General features: G+C 43.4%; 4 protein-coding genes across 4 annotated transcripts in view; 1 reads left to right on the top strand and 3 right to left on the bottom strand.

The window, feature by feature from the left end:
* Positions 1-782: 782 nt before the first annotated feature.
* LOC118416689 lies at positions 783-7,862 on the bottom strand. Its single transcript, XM_035821879.1, has 4 exons — positions 7,292-7,862; positions 5,829-6,269; positions 5,298-5,548; positions 783-5,067 (listed from the first exon to the last, which is right to left on the bottom strand). The coding sequence occupies exons 1-4, from the start codon at positions 7,314-7,316 to the stop codon at positions 832-834; spliced, it is 4,953 nt and encodes a 1,650-aa protein (XP_035677772.1). The 5' UTR covers positions 7,317-7,862; the 3' UTR covers positions 783-831.
* An 822-nt stretch (positions 7,863-8,684) lies between these two features.
* On the bottom strand, positions 8,685-9,963 carry LOC118416100 (colipase A-like). Its single transcript, XM_035821164.1, has 3 exons — positions 9,794-9,963; positions 9,247-9,525; positions 8,685-8,934 (listed from the first exon to the last, which is right to left on the bottom strand). The coding sequence occupies exons 1-3, from the start codon at positions 9,869-9,871 to the stop codon at positions 8,764-8,766; spliced, it is 528 nt and encodes a 175-aa protein (XP_035677057.1). The 5' UTR covers positions 9,872-9,963; the 3' UTR covers positions 8,685-8,763.
* Positions 9,964-10,701: 738 nt separating this feature from the next.
* Positions 10,702-18,239, top strand: LOC118415399 (ubiquitin-conjugating enzyme E2 N). The gene is made up of 5 exons (XM_035819990.1): positions 10,702-10,880; positions 14,041-14,142; positions 15,028-15,172; positions 15,555-15,695; positions 16,101-18,239. Exons 1-5 carry the CDS (start codon positions 10,848-10,850, stop codon positions 16,136-16,138), a joined length of 459 nt encoding a protein of 152 aa, XP_035675883.1. The 5' UTR covers positions 10,702-10,847; the 3' UTR covers positions 16,139-18,239.
* Positions 18,240-18,579: 340 nt separating this feature from the next.
* The window catches only part of LOC118415393 (DDB1- and CUL4-associated factor 1-like), a gene marked incomplete in the record, with an annotated part of 18,269 nt that continues 13,167 nt past the window's right edge, over positions 18,580-23,681 (bottom strand). The window contains 4 exon segments of the mRNA XM_035819977.1: positions 18,580-20,201; positions 20,710-20,917; positions 22,863-22,964; positions 23,613-23,681. Of these exon segments, the coding sequence (XP_035675870.1) occupies positions 20,152-20,201; positions 20,710-20,917; positions 22,863-22,964; positions 23,613-23,681 (429 nt within the window).

Here is a 23,681-nt window from a genome sequence, read left to right as displayed (position 1 = left end):
GATCTCCTGTACCGCCAGGAACCGTAAGGTCTGGATCGCCTATGTACGAGTGGAAAAGGGCAGGGAGGTAGTCTGTGCCGTCTTAGATCCCCTCAGATATCCTCATGATGGCAGGCATCATAGTCGCCGTGGCACGCCAACGTGACGGAACGACAGCTCGCCTGTGACGCCAGCAGGCACCGCCGGATTTGCCATCCCAGAGAGAAATTAGGTCAACAAGACAGTCAACAAGAGTTCAAGGGTCGATCCCATAGCCCAACCGAGCTATATCTACCGATTTCAATATTGAGTAAGGCCCCTCGCGGGGCATAATGGCCTTGGTAAGGCCGGTGTTGGTGGTTATGACACCTCCGTCAAAACGTATAAATGCAAAACAACACTAGCGAAATGCAAATATTTGACCAACACGTAACGTTAACAGGAGGTTAAAATTTGCCGCGTCAGAAAAATGATAATGCGCCTTTGATCCCGGGCACCTTTCAAAGCGCAAATGGCAATTACAATAATCATTTTCCTATTGAAGAGGTTTCGGAGGATTTTCCTTCTTTTCATGGGGCGTGCAATACGTTAATATCAACAGCATAACAGTAAGGCCGTGTTGATTTGATCATATGGATGACATCATCTGGGAATCCCAAAACTGATGCGAGCGGGCGAATAAAAAAGTTTGTCAAAAAACAGTTGTCTTCAATATCTTAGTCTATGCATATCTACAAGTACGACGCCTGACTTGGAGTAAATCAATTTTATTGTTATCGACAAATAAAAAACTTGACTAGATCAGGACAGATGTTTGGGTCTTGACTCGAGGATACAGAAGACATACAAGACTCAGTCATCAGGTTTTCTTATGTCCAGAAAACAAAGGCGGGCTCCGCCTTGCAGCACACACATGCGCCCCGAGCCTGAGATGGAAAAGTCAGTGATTTTATGGTCAAACGTGAAGCTACATAAGAAGAGAAGCTCGTTCCCAGTGTTTATGGACCACACGTGGACGGTGTTGCTCTCGTCCGCTGATGCAATGAGTTCACCGTTATCAGTCGAGGTCACAGCGGTCACTCGCGGTCGTTGAGATTGACAATGAGCCGGATGCTGTACACCTCTTCTGGTTATCTCGTAACATTTCGGATTTCCAGCACAATAATCTTTACGCCCTCTGCTGTTGCAGTTCTGTTGCCGGTTGACGTACGAATGTGCACCGTAAGTCACTTGTTTGATACTTCCATGTTTGGCATCCCATATGATAAGCCTATTGTCTTCAGCTGATATCACAGACTGCATCGGACACATAAGAATTGTACTCTTGTTGGCCGCCGTGATTCGTTTAGTGCATCCTGAAGATCGTTGCCTTGTAACGATGGTTTCGCCAGTGGTAAGCTTCCAACAAGAGTAAGCTCCTCCCACATGACTACACAGGACAGTTAGCCCGTCTGAGGACACGCCTAGACCATTCACACTGCCCTGGTCCGTGACAATCTCTCGAGAATCTTCACCATTAATGGTGTAAACACACAGCGATCCGCCGTCTGACCCGCTGATAAAACAAGCAGATCTTTCTGAAGTGAAGGCAGCTAGATGGCGAGGAGCCGGCACAGTCGGCGCTGACTTCCACACACGGAGAGGGGAAGGGGGCTCATCTGTGAGACGCCATGCTTTGATGGTCCCCTCTAATGACGTACTGATGACCGTGATGTCGTCATCACATTTTGTGCAGTCGATTGACGTCACTGCTTCGTGGTGCCCCTCCCAGCACCTCACCCTGTGTCGTTCTTTCAGGTCCCACAGTGCGATGGTTCCTCCTCTGCAACCCGAAACAGCCAGAGAGTCTGTGGCGTTACAGAAGCAAGTGACACCGCTCTGTTGGGCACCAAGCAGCTGAAAACGGTCGGCGGGGTTACGGACAGTCCTGGTGTCAGAGTCCCATAGTTTTACTGCACCGTCCACGTCACCGGTTAGAAACGTCATTTGGCCCGTCGTCATGGTGACGCCGATCGCACTTATCTCCACACCAAGACCAGGATCTGAGGAGACATCGCTCGGACTGATACAGTACGCGGGCTCGCCTTGTCCGGAGAGATTACAGACAGTAAGGGTGCCGGCAACAGAACCCGCTATGAGAGTCGTGCCGTCCAGTGTCACGGCCAAAGCGCTCACCGGAGCCTCGTGCCCACTGCGGTGTCGGCACTCGTGACCGACTTCGTCGAATGTGACGTAATCCGGACTGTGGAGGTCTCCACTGATGACCCTCCATTGATCTGGCAGAACAACGACAGGAACAGGTGGAGATTCCACCTTCGGGCCAACAACTGCGTTGCCTGTGTCATCGCCTCCTACGGTCCAGGAGTACAGGACGTTTTCTGCTGTACCGGCGTTCACGGTTTCTCCAGCCATAGATACGGATACAGCACCAAAGTCGTCGAGTACAAAAGAGCGCAGTTTGATACCTTCAAAAGCATCCCAAAGAAGGACTTGTTTGTCCCTCGCACCAGATACGATCTGTTTGCAGTCTTCCGTGATGTACACACATTGGATAGCGCCATGGTGCTCATGCGAAGTCCATTTCTTTCTCAGAGAGATAACGTCACAGCAAACAAGTTCTGCGTTTTGAAACCCCATTACAACAATGCTGTTGTCGGGAGATAACTTTAACACTGAGACTGAACTTTGACATACAGCATAAGAACCCAGAAGTTGCCCTGTCTCGGCATTCCACGTGCTCAATTTCCCGTCGTCTGATCCTGTCAGGGCGAGTTTTCCATCTCTGGATATCGTGGTACAGACAACATTGACATCTGAGGTGTTTGAGTAAATAAGTTCTGTACTAGAATAATCAAATTGCCAAATATTGCACTTATTATCATTACCATTACATGCAATGAGTCTTGTTTCGTCGGTGGTTTCTACCAGTAACGCGCATGTGCAGGAGTCTCTCAGTGTACCAATGATCTGTCCTGTGTGTAGGTTCCACAGTCTGACACTTGACTCAGAAGCGCCACCTACTGACACAAGTGTGGTATCGTCTGGCGACAGTGATATCGCGGCTACAGGTCCATCTGGATTTACCAAGGTTCTGACGAGAAGTGATCTTTCAGTGTTCCACAAAGCGATGATTTTGTCGTCTGCGCAGGATATGAGATACGCATCGTTCTTTGTCATGGTCACGCTGCGGACGATATCCCGGTGGCCTCTGAGCGTGCCAGCACGTTTTGTTGGATCTTTTTCTTGCAGATCCCAAATCTTGATCAGCGAATCAGCAGCGCAAGTGGCCACCCTACTGCTGCAGTGAAAGAAACAGAGGCTTGTGATCTGACTGCTGTGTGCGACCAAGTCTTTCTTGATGTTCCAGGAACTGCCGTACGAGGAGAGCGAACGCGTCATCGAGGTTTTGTATACCGAGAGTCTTGAAACAGACGGTATCTGAACTGTGTCCTCCCAAACCTTCAACACTCCATCACGAGAACACGAGACCAAACCCCTCCCGTCCAGAGTGAACGCTACTCCTGTTACCCCGGCCTCGTGACCAGTCAGAGTGGCGGACAGCTCGAGCCTGTTTGTGTCCCACAGTTTGATGGTGCAGTCACACGACGCTGAGGCAAGTAACCTGTCGTCCTTTCTCAGGTGTAGCGCACACACTTCGCCGCGGTGACCACGTAGAACGCCCAGGTCCCGGCTAGAGCCAAGCTCCCAGGACCGTATGGTGAAGTCTCTGCAGCCCGTAAAGACGCGTTTTCTGTCGGGAAAATTTGTAACCACAACGCACAACACTGCGTCTGTGTGCCCATAATACGACCGAACTAAACATCCTCCCGGGCGACCCAGGCACGCTGAGGATGGATACAAGGCAACATCACCCCTCTGTTCCCGCTGGATCTCAGAGATCAGTTTCTGAATACGAGGATGAGACGATTTTAACAATCGACCCAGGAACTGTCCTTCAAATTGGGACTTGTCGATGGCAAGAACAAGACCCGAGAGACGAATTGTATCTAGTACTTCTTGTATAGGAGAAGGAAAAGGCGTCAGTGCTTTCAAGTCCTTAAAATCAGACAATAATGACGTTACATCTGTGTGCGTGAGCTTGACTTTAAGCCAACGAAATGACGTCAAAAGATTGACAAGTGTACTGGTCCAACCCGCCCTGACGAAGTGATGAGCGGCATTTTGATAGTAATACCCGTCCTGGAGGCACTCCGCCCATGTCCCCCCTCCCACCGTACGGCAAGACTCCAGAAGATCCCTATGCAGCTGAGACTCTGGTTCCTTCAACATCGCCTTCACGTAACTGAGTACAGACGTATGGAAGCGGTAACTGGAATGTTGACCTCCCCTTTGAATAAAAGAGCGACTATACAGCTGATACAGGGCGCCTCGCGCGCTACTTTCTGATATGTTCCTCCGGTACTTCCAATACACTATCAGTGTAGTCAAAGGGATGTCTCTTCCCGGTTGGAACACGCAACAGTCAATAAGACAGAGCCGCACAGTTTCTCCTCGCAGAGAGTCATAACTAACGTGCAACGCTTTCCCTAATATCTTGCTGGTGTGGGGATCATTTTCAGTTTCCTTAAGATCCCTGGCAGTTCCTTTCCACCAGTCGGGGTCTTTCGGGTTCCAAACGCTCGACCCAACCAGAACAGTCGCCGCGGGTATGTAGTTACACACTTGTACTATCGATGCCACCGCCTCAGCTCTCGGATCACCCTGCTTTAACTCTCCGTGAAGCCCTGCACTACGCAGAAGCAGGAGCTCGGCCGCGGTCCCAGTCAAGCCGCCCAGAACGTGTACGTTTGACGGCGGCACGTGAAGTCTCACTAACATCCCCTGATTTCTACACGTCACGAACGCCACACAGCTTCCCGCCAGAGAGCATATGACGTCGAAGACGTCAGCTGCGTCCTGGACGTCGTCCAAAATGACGACATAGTCTTTGCCTGCCGTGAAGGTCATGAGAAAGTTCACTACATCAGGCAGCTCCGAGAAGAAAAGTTGCCGGCCGGCCATGGCGGCTGCCAGACGTGTAAGGTTGTGGAGAATGTCAGGGTGTGCACCAACAGACATCCAGAAAACCTACAGGACAGACAAAAATAGCTAGGTTTGGTATTTGGTATTACAAAGAGTCCACTATGAATAGCGCTCTGTCGTAGAATATTTTTCAGTTCAGAGTTGTGCAGTCGAGTCAGCACCACGGACAGGAACTGTCAAACGTTTGTTGTAACGACAACTCCGATTGGCTAAAAGCAAAATCAGTATGTAGCGAATCAAAATCAATGGGATATGATCCTTAGAAAAGATCGTACCTTTTTGCCGAGTTCCGTTAGTTTCCGCGCCACCTGTAGAGCCAGCACGGTCTTCCCAACACCGGCCTCCCCCACAACCCCGACGACATGGGGTTCCCGTCTCCTCCCACCTGCCCTCCCCAGCCCCTTCAGCGTCTCCATGGTAATCTGTACCAGAACCACCACAGCGTCTACGTCATGGGGACGCTCCACCACCACGCGAGGCATGATGGGAAAACTAGTGTTTCTCCCTTTCTGGTAGCAGCATGCACCTGTCAGGAATCAGAGAAGAGACATGGCGGAGGTCGGTGGGGTCACAAATACACTTTCCTGTACATATATTCACATTTCCTATCGTCAATTGTTTCTTGAAAATATCTTACGATTGACGTGTCTTTTACGTACAATGACTGACGCATCAATGTGGCGTACTTTTCAACAAAGTATGTAGACCAAAATCTCGATTGTCCTTTTATCCCAACACTAAATTCTCTCCTTTTCTCTTCTAGCAGGACGTAAAGAAAGTAAACTCCAGTGTTTTCTAACATTTACCTGCATGTGAAGGCGTGGAGACCTGATAGGTGCGGAGAAAGCTGTGTAACTTGTCCCAGAAAGCCGCGTCACTGCGGTCTAACATCACAGCTGTTCTCTCCCTGAGCGGAGGAGGAATCTCACATCCATCAAACCGCACGGCCACCATTGTCCTCCCTGACGCGATGGCGCGGTCTAGTTCTTTCTGACACGGTCCATCCGCCAAGTAGGCCGCCGACAACACCACCACAATACTCGCACTAATGTGGGCAAAATCCACGAAGTTCTGCAGTCTGGGCTTAGCAGACTCGTAGTCTCTGTCTCTGAGACACAGTACGAAGCTGTTGTCCCTTTCCAGCTCCGAAGCGAGGGTGTACAGTACCCAGGGCCGGTTCCTGTCACAGTAGGACAGTAAAACATCGTACATGTAGTCCACGTCATCGTCTGTGGGCGGCTGGCAGGCTGCAGTACATAAGCGGAAAATGTACTGTCAATTGGAGCCACATATACCTTTGTCTCATAAAACTATGTTGAATACTGTAGCCTTCGCTAAAAAGATTGAGTACATGAACATGTACATGTACTTACATACATACATACGGCACGTAGAGAAATTTTACAATCAAATATTTAAAAGATTTAACAGTACACATGAGCTGTGGATACACGCTTGCCAGATGTTCGTACAATAGGTGGGGAGACGTCATGCTTTAGTTTATTGTTTTGTATATTCTATTTATTCTTATCGACGTCTGACGCAAGTCAATGATTCTCTTTACTTAATCGGAATCACGTTTTGAACCCCAAGAGATACGTTATCTAAGAGCAGCAAGCAGGGTGTCGTATCATTAACCGTTGATTGATAAAAGATTTCTTAGGATCTTATCGCGATGCCAAGAATGGCTACCGGATTTATCGCTTGTAAGAAGGATTCACGTGTCTACACATTTCTCATCACATAAAAATGATTGGTCCCTGGGACTGACATCATCTGTTATAGCGGTACTGGTGACCCCGGGCCACATTGCAGTTCCTTTGTTCTCCCCGACTGGTCCATACGAACGCCGAGCTCGCGAATATCGTTATCACATGAGCCGTACGTGGGAGAATACATCACTGCCATTGTGCAATTCATTAAAAAAACAATACCTTGCATCTGTTCAAACCAGAATGAATCTTCGTATAAAACAAGTCAGTTGTTGGATGTTTTGGCGTATCATTTCGCGAAAAACTAACAACGACTAAGTTACAGTATTAAAGCATCTAGTCGTAACAAGATCCCATATTTAACAAAACCTTTAAACGGGGATCGTTGGAAACATTAGCATACAAAGCTAATGGCGACACGTCTTCGAAAAGGTGTGACCCAAAAGGGCGCACTGTATTGTTCCCTTTATGAACTTGTGTGTATGATTTATAGATTAGCGGTTCATGTCATGAAAAACGGCACATTTTATAAACTACCGATGGTGACAGTTTCTGACCTGGTTCAGGTGTGGCAGTCTCCATTGCTGTGGAACCTTTGCTTCAGGTGAAGAGGGGACCGTTTCCAGTCTGCCGTTCCCCCGTCCAGATGTGTACTGTGGTTACCTGCTCACCCCACCCCCTCAGGCACGCCAAGTTGAAAGGTTGGAGTTCGTCCCTTTTGTTCCACCTTGTTGCCTCAGGTGTAACGTTCCACCGGTCACGTGATCCCACGCGGTTTGTGAAAAGCGTCAGATATCCAGGTCAACACACTTTCCGTGCCCACCTTTGTCCCAGGTGAGTTTCACCTGGACAACGCGGAGGCACTACTCGGTCCCTTCCAAATAACTTGTCCTCTGGGACCGGCTCTCACGCAAGTCTCGCATAAAACAGCATCGCTGGATAATGTACGTCATTCCCTAGGCGTGTCACCGTAAGCTACCGAATGGTCACAAAAATAATCAGACGCCATGATCTTACAAAGTAATGTCCGAATGGACTACACCTAATTTTATCGATATTTTGGCGGTGTTGTACGCCAGCAATCAATACCAACGCGCGGTTTGTCTTGTTTTTCCCCATTGTTCTATGCCTGATGTCAGTGGAGCGAGATGAGTTTGTTATTGATAAGTGACTGATCAATGTTTCCCTAACGAGTCAACCGTTGGTGTTAACGTCAGACAGCTGAGCTTGTAGACTGAGTAGTGTGCTCCCTGTGCGTTAGCCGACCCTTTGATAGAGACTGGAGACGGTACTACCTAGACTACAACGCTTGTGTTAAACAATGCGCAATAAGTGGGACGTAGGGCTTTTGACTTCATGAACTACAAACGTATTTGTTCATGGGTTCAATGTCACTCCATCTTTAGAATTCTGTACGTGGTTATTTGCTAAAACATTGACATACCATACCATACCATACCACACCATACTATAAAAGCAACCTTTGTTATCGGCCGGTATGGTCGGTATGGGCGCCATGCACCAGACTGTACGTCATTGTACCTTCCAGAAGATTTTTACTAACATTAAGTTCTTCAGTTACGTAACCTTTGCGTGTGCGTAATGGTAACTCGTACCGAAGATATCCTGCAAGTGCATGTGAATTGTACAGAGACGCATACAAAAAGACGAACATGTACCAGAACTAACGTTATATTTAGATAACTGTGTATTGGGTGGCTCCGTTTCCATAGGTATTAGCTAGGACACACAGCATTACAAGCACTAGCCAGGGGGTGAGTCAACCCATAAGTGATTTCTACTAAAGACAGAAAGCAATGCGTTCCATTCCTAGGTCTCATGCACAGAAATGTTTAAGATGTTCTATAAAAAGAATTGGTCTTCCTCCACATCGTTGAGCAAGAAGTGGTAGTAGTAGTATTGTCTGATTAATTGCACAGGCGAAAGGAATGTGAGAAGGTTTCTCATGACAACTGACAGTACAACTTTGGATCTTTCCCGGAAGATGAAGCTGAGACTATCCTGAGGTCTATCCCCGCCAGACTCTCCTGCCAGTAGAAGTAGGCATCCTCCTGCCCACAGCTGTAGCACCGGCCATCTTATGGATGAGGTTACGGACCCGCTCCTGAGAGGGGACCCTCCTCCCGCCACCTGGGCGGAAGGCACTGGGGCCAGGCCGGGGTGCCTGTTTACTAGTCTCCTGGTGATGTGGAAAAAACACAAAGCAGCTATGGTGTAAGTCCGCATTTGTAATTCGTCAGTAAGTATGTTCATGCTAATGCGAATTCGAAATTACCATCTTAGCGCTGATGAAAGCAGCTACCGGGTGAAATTCTAAGCCATATGGCACCCGTTGCCACCACAAATAATCAAGTAATTTGTGCAGTCTAGTCAGCACTAAGTAAGTAGACTTGTGAGTTTAAAGGTGTTAAGAGTCGACACAGGTAACATTTGACTTCATGGCGTCTATCTAGATGTGGACATCCTGTCATATTGCACACGTTCAACTTACCTGAGCTTGCTCTTCTTGCGCCTCTACCGATGCGCATGTGCCAGATTGGACGACCACGGGCCGACTCTTCATTTGGTTCGGTATGTTACATTGAAGTCCGACTGTGCAGGGGCAGTCATGGCCGCGCTGGATGGAGAAGGGGCGGCAGAGATGACCCTCGGTCAGCAGGGGCAGACAGCGACCCAGCTGCTCGGGACAGCACTCTCCGGACTGACAGTCTGCGACCGACTTGCAAAGGACTCCGGCACGACGGCTTCGGGCTAGGCTCGTCCACTTGGCCTGCAGTGTGTAAATCTCTGTCAGACAATGATATGTTCCTCACTGCCAGGAGTCATAATTACTTTCGCGGTCTACAGGCCATCTTTCGATTAGTAAGAGACAGGTGGATCCGATGGATCAATGCGGTAAATGAATAAGATTATTGTGGCGGTGCCACATGATCTACTCAGTAACTAAAAGCGCATTTTCGAACGTCATCCGGTTGTAATGTTAGAACTGAAGATTTCTGGTAAGGTACACATCAACTTCAGGGCGTAGTTATACTAACCTGTGCGCCTGGTACAACTGGCCCCATGGCCAGGAGTACAAGTACCACCCCCAGGGAAAAACGAAACGACAAAACCATCCTCAGTCTCTCCTGTTCTCCGTGTTTTAACCTAGAGAATGTCAACGATGATTCGAAACCAGTCGACGCAGACCCGTATCCTAGCAACCAGAGATGGAACTTATTCTGGAACTCTTTAGAACTGTCGATTGTAGTTGGCCCGGCCGGGGACATACATACGTCAACATACGTCATATACATACGTCAACTACGTCATGTAACGTCACTAGCTTAGATTTCAATGATTTTATGATAATAATATCTGGTGTGTTACTAGTATCATGCCCAAAATAAAAATCAGCGTTCTATATAAGATGGCACTTGTTTTCTTTTAAAGGCGCCCAGAGCAATTTTTCGTCTTTTCAAATTCATTTTTCAAGTCAATTTTACATTTTTTAAAATTCTCCTGTCGATTTGACAGATGAGGAGGCAGATAGACATTTTGCCTGTTTGCCTGACCTGCAGCGACTTTTTTTATGGTGAAGGAGGGGTGTGCAATTCCTTCTCCACCCTCTCGTCTACTGGAGCACTAAGTCTCACAGGGGCAACTGTATGCAACGTGTGAGACGGCTCCAGCAGATGCAGCTTTGTTGTTCGGAGTATCCGTCTCCTAGGAGGAGTTCCAGTCAAGGATGTAAGGGGTTCCTCCTACCCCTGACTCGTGTGTCATGATGGGTGCGTCAAGCCCGAACATGCCCCTATGGCCTGTCACTGCCACAATGTTCACCTGTGTAATAAACTATCGACTGCTTCCATTTTAACGTTTATTGACCCTTCGTATAGATGATGGAAAAGGCGTTTTGTAGATATTATGAAGCCATTCATTGAGAGAGGTGTGATTTATCACATGTCGCCAGAGGGCGTTTGCACATACCCAGCATTCCCTGATAGACGCGCCTGCGCGTTGGTAGCCTGTACGCGATTTCCGGAGTGCGAAGCCTGCAAGTGGTGAGGTTTCCCCTGATTCCAGCGGCTTCTCAGACCTCTACATTCTAACATGATGGCCAGTCTGCCCAGGAGAATCATCAAGGTAAACAACAGCTTTATAACATCCCATAGGTTAATGTAATACCGGCCAGAAATGCTGTTTTCTACACGTGACATCCGGGGCTGAGCTCAGGTGGACAGCAAACTGCCCGTCCAAAATGGCGACCCTTGAATATTTTCAGCGAGTTGCCAAATACTTTGTCATATTCATTGTTTGTTGTGATTGTTTAAAACCCTCTTACAAGGACCCACCAGAAACGACGTGTTTCAAGATTTGAAGATCTGCAGCTGACAATGCATTATGCATGGCACGGAAACCACAGTTCTCCGTATGACAAAGCGTATTTTCGGAGCTGTGGGAGGAAAACGCCCGCAAAGCGCCCCGGGAAGAAAGGAAGTGAAAACTTGTTTCCGTGCTCTCCTCCCACCTATTATAAGGATGAAAAAATTTTGGTGATATTTACTCCAAATGCTGCCAATTTCTGCAAATTTTTTGGTTTCTTTGATGTACCACAGTTACGTCTTTCTTCACTCTTCAACTCCAAGACACAGAGTTGCATGTAACGCTAGCTGTAGCTGTGAGCTAGAGGAAGTCATCCAGTCAGTAAACTATGTGTCATTTACAGTCATCCAAATATTTCACATTTCCCCAACAGTATCTTAAGAAGGCACGTCTTTCGTCAGATCAATTGGAGTCATATTCATTGCTTATGTTTATGAGGTTTTCAATACTGATTTCGGATCGTCCAAAACTGTCATCTCGCAGTAACGTTATCTATAATTTCCCAGAACACATAAAAGTATTACTTTATTTTGAATCTCTATGTACAACATGTTTGACGATAAGTGGTGAGAAGTAGCTATATAACTTAGCAGGTTTACATTATGATTTTACTCCAAAGAGGTCAGTATATATTAATTCATTATCAATCTCAGTGAAAGTGTACACAAATTTATTTTTGCCAGTAAGATGTTTTTAGCGCCTCTTAAATCTCATGCTGTTGAAAATTGAAAGGTTATCATCAAGGGTGAGGGTGATAAAGTAACACTGTTTATCAGTAACTTACAAGATTGAAGTGAACTGTAGCCTGTTTTCTCCAAACAGGCGTTAAACCTTAAAAGTAGAGTAGAGTAGAGTAGACTTCTTTCGGTTGAGTAGGAGTTCACGCTCCGCATCAATGTAAGGTTCATGTTTCTGTCACACAAGTTGTATTTGGGTCAGGAAGACTTTACCTTTATCAAGTCTGTAGGACTGTCCTGTATTTACTTTGAATTCAGGGACACAAAACAGTAGTGGTTGAAGTGCATTTTGACCCAGATAAATGCTACTGTTGGCACAAGGTTATACATACTAGTAGATTTACACCAGCAGGGTATCAAGTGCTGCTCATTGTCCTGTAAATTCCTGTTGTAGAAAGCCCTGACCAATGACCACCCGGATTAGATTGGTAGCATAGAAAAGTATGTGGGTGGGTTGCCACTAGGCTACATTTGCGATTCAATCTCTGAAGAACCAATGCTACATGTACTACTACTAGGTATAACTACTATAATGCACATCTTAAAGGTAAAATTTAAAAAAAAATCAATGTTTGATCAAGTTTTGATGAGTCGAAAAAGGTCAAAGTATTGGAGATGAGAACTGAAACGACAAAAAGTATTTAGATGGATACATAGCCAGAAAACAGACATTAGAGATGAGTTGACATCACTGATCAGTGCTTGGAGTATCTGCATGCTTATGTAGGGGCTGGTAACATTCAATGTTACATTCACGCCTTCTATTCCTTGTGTGGAAAACTGTCTTGATTGGTCCTGGTTCTATTTTAAAGCCTTTTATTCATTGTTCAACACAATGCAGCTATGAACTGTGTAAAACTGGACTGCTTCTGAACACATTTCTAGTATGAGTAGTATCTGTAACTTATGGCAGGCCAGCAAATTTAGATCCAATGGCCAATGACATTTCCATCCCAAGACGGAATGCCAACCGACGGTGAATAAGAATTATGGATCACATCAACTGGATGCTGTTTGAAATCATCTCAATAAGTCAATTCCTTGTTTGGCATTTTTCCATGATATCAGTACAGAATTTGTTATGCAGCGATATGCCTAGCATATGGATCCATGTACGTTAGGTGCACAGTATGAGTATACAGGAATTTTGAAATTCCAACAATACAAAAAAATTGAGTAAGAACTGTGCAAGCAGGGCTTGTCTAACCAGAACTTCTGAAGCTTAGATGCTTAAATTAAAGATATAAACATGGATCAAACTGAAAGGTTCTATAGCTACTAAGCTAGCTTATTGTAAATGGAGAAACTGTCGCAGTGGTTTAATGTTTGTGGTTTTTGCAGTGGCCGCTTCACCGCAAACTTAAAACCACCGCGAACATTTTTCTATGACAGTAAGAGACTACAGTGCATTGGGCTACCGCGAACTTAAAACCACAGCGAAAAGTCCTTTTGCCCCGCTACCCCGAAATTAGATCTCTGCAAACTTAAATGCATTTACAGTAAGTAGTAAGAAGGAAAAAAAATGTTGAGAATAAAATTTCCTGTAATGCTCACATACAAAACTGTGCTTAGCCTGGGTATCTGTACATTGGTGCTCAAGCACCACCTGCTTTTGCTGTCGCTAATTACTACATTGATTCTTAATGTTTTATTAATAAAGGAAGCCAGAATCACAGCTGCCAAGACTGAGTTAATCAAGTGCATAACTGTTACCAATTCAGATTCAGTTACCACAGGAATACAATAAAGGTACATGAAGATTGATGAAAAAAGTATCATGTTATGTATTGGAAAGTGTCATCTCAGCCAGCAAGATACAGAACATGTATTCCAGTGACGGCAATATCACGGAATCACCACAAAGTGATGTTCAAACGTTACTGACTGAAATAAAACATTACCAGTACTAGTATATTTCGTTCATTTACTTGTCAGGTAGTTTGTCTGTACCAAAGAAACTTGCAAATTACTGTAACTGCTGCTACAAAATTTATGTCGTCCTTTCAAGTCATGGATATCAAAGGTCAACACAGCAAGAACTAATCAAATCTTTCCTACTACCCAGTGCATGAAATGTGATGAGAGCATGGACCAGTCACAACGGTTGTTTTGTATTGTTACACTAAAGTAGTCTAATACTTCCCCATGATGATGATCCACTGACAAATTTTGTGTGTGCGCAGGAGACACAGCGGCTGACACACGAGCCTGTGCCGGGAATCAGCGCCATTCCGGACGAACAAAATGCTCGCTATTTCCATGTGGATGTCATGGGCCCATCTGAGGTAAGAGACAGTTTCTTCTCTAATTAAATTAAAACTTATATTTGTGTTCAATAGATCATTTAACATTAGCTCGCCTTTGCTAGAGTGATGTTAATTTGTTCGGTAGTGGTTTCTTTGTAAATGAAAACACAGAAGAAAGGTTTTGATACTGTTTACTTTTGATAATGGTAATAGATGTAAGGTCCCTGAGTACTGTAAGACCACCTTCAGCAGGGTGGTTTTTATTTTCAGTTTTCACAATTACTTCTTGCTGCAAAATCATAACTATGTGATTGTGAAGATGTGTTTTGTATTATTTTTTTACAGAATTGTTTCTACAGTGAACTTAAAACACCTCAATTACCTTTGTAATGTGAAGTCCCTTCAAAAATAGATGGATTTACAGTATTTTCAGTTTTTACAGACCAGGTGGCCCTTATTATAATGTGCAGCAAAAGTGAACTGTTGAATAATTGATGTTGCTGAAAAAAAATCAATTGATCTGTACCAAAAAGGAACTTGTGGGTAAACTGTTGTTTCTAATAGTTTCTGTATTATCTGTTGGTGATTATATTTTTAGTCTTACACAAAAACAACATTATCAAGATTTCATTTGGGTTGAATGACGGTTCTGCGGGTCTGAAGATCTTTCATTACTGGCTAGATGTTGTGTCCCTGGAAAAGGCATTCTACACCACCTAGGTGTAGAATTGGGTACCTGACTTCAGTTGGAAAGGCAAAAGTAAGTCAAAGGAGAGGATGGACTGAGCCATTCAATACCATACCTACACACAGCCTACTGCTCTTAGCTGCCTTCAAAAGGCTATGGGACTATGAACCTTTCACAGGAGTGAAGTATTATGTAATCATATCGTTCACATCAGATGTGCTTTTTTTCTTCTCTAGTCCCCATTTGAAGGAGGTACATTCAAGCTGGAGTTGTTCTTGCCAGAAGACTACCCCATGGCCCCGCCCAAAGTGCGCTTTATGACCAAGATCTACCACCCCAACATAGACAAGCTGGGGAGAATCTGTCTAGACATCCTGAAAGGTAAGGGATAAACAAGGAAAGGAGCGTAAGTTGTAAGGGGACTTTTTTTCCCCTGGAAAGACTGAAAAATGTTAGCCAGCTTTTCCTATCTCCAGATGTCACCTTTGGTCACACTTTCAGCAGGGAAGCCAACAGAGGTGCAAACTGGAGTTAGATACAAGGCTAGAAAAATTTGGACTTCATTTTTACCTCTCAATCTCTAAAAACTACATACTAGACATAGAAAAATTACTGCACATATGCCTTTGGACACAAAACTCACAAGGAAACATTGTAGCATTTCTATTTTCCTCACAAGATCAAGAGTGAGGTATGTTTTGTCTGTTGAAACTGAGAATGTACTAGACTTAATGAATTTGTTCCTTTATATTTGTCCATACAGACAAGTGGAGTCCAGCATTGCAAATCCGCACAGTGCTGCTGTCGATCCAGGCCTTACTGAGCGCGCCCAACCCTGACGACCCACTAGCCAATGACGTTGCAGAGCAGTGGAAGGTGAACGAGTCCCATGCAATAGAGACAGGTGCGTATGGTTGGTCTGGAGACTAGAGGGAGGGAAGTAGCTTGAAATACTGTCCAATTCGCTCCAATGATCACTTCCTAAATACATGTACATGTACTGGTCCTTATGTCCTGCATTATTTTGTGGTTAAAACAATTCCCAGAAGCATTGTAATGGGTCAAAATTGGACCCAGTGGTTGTTGTTGTTAAAGTTTACTTTTGAGGAGGCATATTAAGATCCTTCATGAGAGGGGGCACTAGCTGAGCCTAGTAGGAAATGTAACATATTCCATTACAAGGGAGTAGGGTCATTCAAACACAAAACAGTTAAGTGAAAAAAGTGCAACTTATCTGTAGTACATTGATGTACATGTAGATATAATTTTGATACTGTGGTCTAAATACTGGTCTTCTTCTTCATTACAGCAAAAGCATGGACGCGACTGTATGCCATGAAAAGCTGAGGGTGGGGAGGAGGGTCAAGCAGCTCAACACTGTAGGGATGCCATCAACCTAGCAATAGTGAATGGAGAGGAAACCTTCTCCTTCCCTCCCTTCTAGCAGTGACCCCTAGCAGATTATTTCCACACTGCAGGATCAACTTGGATGGTTGATGTTCTAAACTAAGCTCTCATTGTCTGCTAATCCCATTGTTATCTACTCTCCAAGCAAAGGTTGATAGTGACCTTTTCCGTACATGCTGTATTTTTCTGCCAGCTTTCAGAAAAAGATGGCATATGTGGTCACGATTTTCCCCATCAACCTCTGCATGGAGAGTAATCGTTATCTTTCTTTGTACCATTGTACAGAATCGTTCCTGATTTTATAGAATGCACATTGTAATAATTTCAGCATCTCACAGCAGCAGTGTGAAAATGGTGAACTGGGGTGACAAATTTGTCCCAGTCCACACCTTTTGGACACGATAGTTTTAAACTGAAACCTTGTGTCACGCCTGCCAGACACCCAAGTACTGTCAGCAATGCGATGAACCATTCTGATCTGTGCTGTATCTAGTCTCCACTCCTGTATCACATCATGTTCACTTGGGGTCAGATTATTTACTTGGTTCAATATATACAAAAAAATGTATACGAAACTTGTTTGTATAAAAAGTTTTGGCATATTCACCAACTCAGAAAGCATATACATTAGATTGATATCGGATGAATGTCGAGTATATGTAGGTAGCTTTAGTTTTGTTTTTTCTGTTTACATTGATGTAAAATGTACACTGTGATGTTGTTTATGTCCTTTACAGTCAAAAAGGTCTGTGTTTGGTTCGTACATCATTGTGATATTCTTTATACAGCTGTCAAAGAATAGATTAAGAAATGTTTTCTCAAGAGAGATCAAGAAAGTTTCTGGGAAAAGTGGAGAAATAGCACGAGTTTCAGATAGACTACAGTAGAAAGAATTCTTACTGATGAGGTAGGATGTGTAACAAAAAGATGCTTAACAGGTTTTCTGTTACCAGAATTTCAAAGTCATACCTACCGGTGTGTATGTGCTTGCTGGAAAGTAATTCACAATAATGAAGCTTTGGTAACATAAGGCAGGCAATAGAGGATAGTAGTGTTGGTACATGGACGCAAACTGCTGAAACTTCTGGGTTATCCAGCCCCCATAGCAGATATAAAAACTTTTTCCCATGAAAATAAATGGTGTAGAAAAATACGTTTGTTCCTTTTCACCTGCACAGAAGGCTAGGGGCAACATGTGTACTGGCAATACTGACCAATCCAGGTTATTTCATTGGTTGTTAGACTACGTATTATCTACTTCAGTTATTTTTAAGTCCACATTTTCTACAGCCACAAAATATAGCATGTTTTCCTTTCAAGGCTTTACATGTTTCTATTTTGAGACATCTAACAGCCAAAGAAATAACGTGGCTTGGCTACAGAAGGAAATGGCCAAGGATAGAAAGACTGGCAAAAGCAGATGGGTGTGATCGCACTGCTCGCTTCATTGGGGAGGGGGGTGTACATGTACCTGTAAATTTGATGTTAACAGCTTCCTGAGAAGTCTAGATTCTAAACAACATGGACAAAGTGATGAAACTGTTGTAATAGATCATTTACTTGTTGAAGGGGGTGTACAAAAGCATGCATGTAGTTCTATTTATTGTATTATTCTGAATGGGATGGCATGGTGGGGCAAAAAAATTAGCTTTGTGTTCCAGATTGAACAAACTATCAAAATCAGTAATGAAGGCCTTTTGATTATGAGGAGGAACTTAATACTGTCCTTTTGGCAAACTTCATGTGAACAAAATACATGTACATGTATGTAGTGATCATTGTAGAAGTATATTGATGCCCTTTGCAAGGTCATGACAAGAAAGAAGAAAACAATGACCATGCCGTTCCACTTCAATGATATGTTTGCCGTTCTCTGTTCCTCCTTGGGTGCATGTGCAGCAGCTTGTCAAATCTTGAAGGAGTGACATCCGTTGAACAGTCAAATTTCACTTTGGATGTAGGTAGCTGTTACCTGTACATGTAGATGCAAACCAAGCTCTGAACTTCACTGTTAATTAAACAAGTTTGTTTTTGACAACTGTATCATGTCACTGTGTCCTCTTGAAAATGTAGGTACTAGTATTGTAATTCTGAAAGTTGAGCGCTTAAGGGGCAGTTTCTAGAATGAAAATGCATAGTGATACACATATCAGTGACAGGTGAGTGGAACAGCAGTTACTTCACAGCATACCCCCAAAAAAACATCTCTAAAAAAGCATACTGTTAAAAGTAAACAGGCATGGCAGTATGACTAAAATCTGCTCCTAGCCTCACAGTTGTCTTGGGGAGGTGGTCATTAACCCCAGACAGAGAATGTGTAAGCACAGGCTAGGCAGCTTTTAGCATGAAGGCACATGTAAGGACCACACAAGAAACGAGTCTGTCCCAGACCATGTTTAATATTACAGCTCGGAAATATGTTGGTACAAAGAGGTGGCACACATAAAAGGCACCTGGCAGTAATCATGGCTCATTTCACTGAAGTACAATCTACAACTTAACTTACAAGTACATGTACAACCAAACTAGAGAGATACCACAGAAGTACAGAAGTGTTAGTAGAAGTTACATGTAATGTTTTCAGCCAGTCAATCCTTATTACTTAAGCATTCATACTCCCTTTAACTTCTTCAACACCACTGAAACCTTGTCACATTTTATCTTGCATTTTGATATCCTTCATTCATCCAAATTACCCACTTTCCTTTTCATGTGTTTGAATATTGGGGCACCATAAAAGCATACCAGTCACTCCTTCACTACCATAACCATACATACAGGAAGTTACCATCAATCTCTGATTTATCATCTCTCCTTTATTACACATTCTTGTACATCGTAGCAGGTTCTGTATTGCTTGTTGCTTTATATTAATTCAAGGATCAAAAGAGCCATACACATTCTCCCTGATGTAGTTTAAAAGCATTCTCAACATACATAAAGATGTTCTATGCTACTACAGTACTTTCACAAGAGGACTATCATTTTAAGAGTTGATGAAAACAAAAATGATATTGCAGGGAAAAGATATATACAAGTATTTAATTTGTAACAGAATCGGACAAAAAAATCTATAAATAATACATATGGCTAAAACCAGAGTGACCCAGCAGTGTTTTAAGTTTACCTTTAAATACCTGCATGATACAATAAAACCCTTTCCACCTTTGACATGCCTGATGACACTAGATAGGAAAACAGAGCTGTTGAAAATTAAGTGTTTTCTACCAGACCTCACCAAGTACACATATTTGTACAGATCACTTAACACTTCATCCCCTGGGAAAATCTACAGAACCTTACATTCACAGTTAAGCACCTGTCATGAAGTATATACCTGTGGGCCAATACAGATATCCTCTATGGAAAGACAAGCACAACTTCCTGAGATCCATGAGTGGCCATCACTTCTACTGGCAATGTCTTCACCATGCAACATTTTTCCTTTCGTAGCTTGAACCATGGAATTTTTTACAGTTACGTGTTCTCAATATTGCCTCACTTCTTTCTCGTCCCAGCCAGTTTATATGTAGATACCAGTACATTCATCAGAAGATGATAAAATCAACACTTAGGTAAGCACATCTGTCTAGATTTCCTGTTTTTGCTGTCATGTAGCTTAAATACACATGTGGTATACATGATACTCTTAAGAACTTCACAGAAACTCAAAGCTTTGCAGAACTGAAATATATTCATGTCAATATTGCTGCATACTTTATTGGAAATATTCATGTTGTTGAAATGATACTTGTTATTAAGAATACGGGGTACATGTTCTATTCCTCTCACTTCAGAACATTTCCTTATCATAATGTTGCCAGATCGTAGATGTTCAGGAGTGTGATTTCAGAGAAATACTGGACAGACAGTATAGCAGAAAATTTTGCACTAAGGGTTCAACATCCCCTCTGTGGTCCACATGTCAGAAGTGTTCAAATTGGCTGCTATCTTCAGGAGAGGGCGAACAGCATGTCGTCATCAATATCGGACAGATCATCATCTGAAGAAGGTAAGTAAGATTAGCTTATTAAGTAGTCACATGAAATATACAAAGCCTCACATTCAACCACAGTTGTGTGAATTGTGCTTGTGCTAAAAAAATAATAATATGCTTAAATTACGTACATGTTAGATCAGATTGGTTAAAACTTGCATATGTACAGAATAATATTGAGACATATTACCAGTAAAATTGACTGTCCCAGCTTAAATTATACAGTCAAAATTAATCATACTGCTTCAGACCATTTTCAAAGCATAATTTTCTTAACTTTTGGGTTTCCAAAGAATGTAAGTTTTCAACAGAAACAAGTCAATTTTTTAGATAAGAGACACTGAAACATGAGTAAATCTTTTTCTGCTTGATTACTGTCTAACACAAGTACACGCATTTCTATCAATCAGACTTAAATTAAATTACGATGAGCACCGCAGTATCATCAATCACTTGAGTGATTTGCATCAGTAAAGCAGACAAATGGATTCCTGGTAAGAGGTATATGACTCACCGTCATCGCTGTCCTCAAGGTCGATGTCAAACTCATCCTCATCCCCATCATCATCATCATCATCGTCATCCCCGCCCTCCTCACCCTCCTCATCTAGGTTCTCCTCATCCTCCATGTTGTCCTCCCCATCTCCATCCTCCATCTCCTCCTGACTCAGCTCATCATCATCATCATCATCATCTAACTCCTCCTCCTCTTCATCCTCCTCCTGAGAAATGGTACAGGCTCAGATCAGACTTCAAATACACTGTTATTCAGATCCTTCAATTGTATGTATGCTGTATTTTTGTAGTACATTTGCCTTTTCAAGACATGAAATGTATCCATAACCAAACCAGCTGGTTCAATAGAATTTTTAGGGGCAGAAGAGCAACATCCTGAAAATTGCCTTAAAAAGTCTCTGAATGTAGATGATGCAGTTTGAAACCCTTACAAATATACAATGTAGGTCTGGAAGAAGACAGCAACAAACATAAAAAGGACGCCAAAATTGTCTTGGTGGGTTCATTCTGACCATGTACTAATCACCCTGCTATGCAGTCAATACTGCACCAGCGCAATATAGCAGGAATGCCTTCCGGAAGGAAATCCAAAATGTATTTCTACATTCAACTACTAATTAATCTGACCAAAACCACAACCAAATTTCAGGGATGAATGGTTCTTTAAGGTAATGAACAGCTACATGTATCTAGGTGTGTGGTTGAGTGACTTTCAATCAATGGTGGCTAATGTACATGTAAGATGGGTGTCATCAGCTGTGAAAAAAAACCCAATGCAAATAATGTGCCACACTCAGGTAATCATTAATCAGAACGTACACATAAAACCTGAACAATACTCGGCTTTTGATAAGACAATCTAATAAGAATTTTTTCTCAAGTCTCAACTCTTGAGCCTTGTTTCTTCCATGAGGAACTCCCAACACTGTTTGAAAACAAAAGGAATCTGAATACTGATGATAAGACAATCTTGAAGAAACTTTTCAAGTCTCAACTCTTGAGCGTTGTTTCTTTTATAAGGAACTCCAAGCAGTGTTTGAAAGGAATCTGAATACTTTTTGTCTCATTGTTGCACATTTGCAGCTACATCAACTGCATTGGTTGGGCCCAAACTGCACGAGCAGAAGATGAGAGGCAGATTGTATATTTCCATGTAACCTTTGTCCTTCACGCTCCGAGCTCTAACCTGAACAGATAACACCAACATAACTGTAACGACATCCCTCCCGGGAACTTCATCATTCCACACTGCTCTCCAAAACACAGATAAGGCTGGCAATTTGCAAGTCAGCAGGGAAGAAAAATGGCTGGTGTATGAGAACAATAGAGACTTATCTTAGACATCAGCAAAGATGCCCAGAAAATTCAGTTGGGTATAGCTCAAAATAACAAGGCAATGGAGAGTCAATTAATATGAATTACCATTCAATCCAATGAGACTTTTCAGTAGGATTGTCTACACATTTAAGTTAAAAAGTTGCGAACAGACCTTTGGGACTTGCGTTGAGTAGGCCTTAACACCAGGACTAAGTGATCAACTTTTAGCATAGATCAAGCATTGCATCAATGGGTTGTTCTAAAGGATCCTGCCCCATTGTGAGAAAACCTAGGCCCTTTAGTTTGTTCATTTTAAAAGGCATACTAAAACTGCTAAAACAAATACAAATTTACCTGTGGCTGTCACTTTAGGCAGGGACTACAAGGCATCAATTTTGAGAGTAAAACATTGAGCTATATATATATATAGATAACTAACTCATGGGGTTACTAGTGTGGCCCAGAACACTACTGCCTGATCCCTGACCAGGCTTTTAGCTAGGATTTTTCCATAGGGTGTCCAAATTTCTTGCCATCAGGCGAGCGCTGCAGGCACGAGTATTGTAGGGGGTCTGGGGACATCCTCACTCAGAAAATTCTGAAATTTATAACTCTCTGAAACATCATTTCCCACATTTTGAGGTGCAAATTTACTGTAAGACATGCCAAGTGTGACCTGCAGCATCCCTGGTCAATCAGAATTTCATGCTTGTCAGAGGATCTGATTCCCAGTGTAAGGGTGTACAATTTGTGCTATTTTCTTAACAGGGTGTACATTGTACACCCACCTGGCTAAAAGCCTGTCCCTGACTGTGATGAGGAGATCTAGCCTACCTGTTCTTCATCTTCATCATCCTCTCCATCCACCCGGAGCCGCCCCACTTCATACAGCCGACACACGCTCTCCACAGACAGGGAGTCCATGTTGCCTTGATTCTGAACACAGAAAAACAAGGTATCAACTCTGATCTGCTAAAAATCACTGATTTTACTAGTTTTTGCTCTGTTGAATGGTTGTTGCAATCCTATGGGAAAGCTCTCAGTTATGTGCATGCCTCTGCATCTGTTGCTGAGAACACAATTGACATTATTGTTCAATAACAATTTCCTTCACTAGACATACAGAATTTCTGACACTCCAAAATCACCAAAACATAATATCAGCATCATATCTAAACAGTCAATACTTTACCAATAGTGTGTACATGTACCTCAACAATACAATCTAATCATGTTACTTACTAATATCTGCCTTTTCTGCAGGCAGTTTTTGTGATACCCCAGAAACACCGGACAGGTACAGGTATACAGGCGCGCTACTCTACCACCCATGTCGACATCACCACGGTTACCAACGGTGCATGCAGCTGTGGCTCATGTGTGCAGACACACACGTACGTCCGGGCCAGAGGTGGGCAAAGTCATTTCCACAAATGCCTATGCAGGGAAAACCTGTCGCTCCCACACTGATAAGAAAGACTATTTTCCTAATTGTGCTAACATAAAGAGCCGTGCGTGTGTGCTAGTGGTACCCCTGAGTTCCACTTGTTGTCACATGTACAGCATGGGGTGGAGATGTCTCACCTCGATTAGCGCTAAGTAATGGTCCGAGGCATCCGTGTCCAGGTCAAAGATGTTCCGTTTCACATCAAT

The sequence above is a fragment of the Branchiostoma floridae genome, chromosome 5, assembly GCF_000003815.2.
Source record: "Branchiostoma floridae strain S238N-H82 chromosome 5, Bfl_VNyyK, whole genome shotgun sequence".
Taxonomy (NCBI): domain Eukaryota; kingdom Metazoa; phylum Chordata; class Leptocardii; order Amphioxiformes; family Branchiostomatidae; genus Branchiostoma; species Branchiostoma floridae.
Note: the sequence above shows the minus strand (reverse complement) of the source record. Positions and strands in the feature narration are given on the sequence as shown.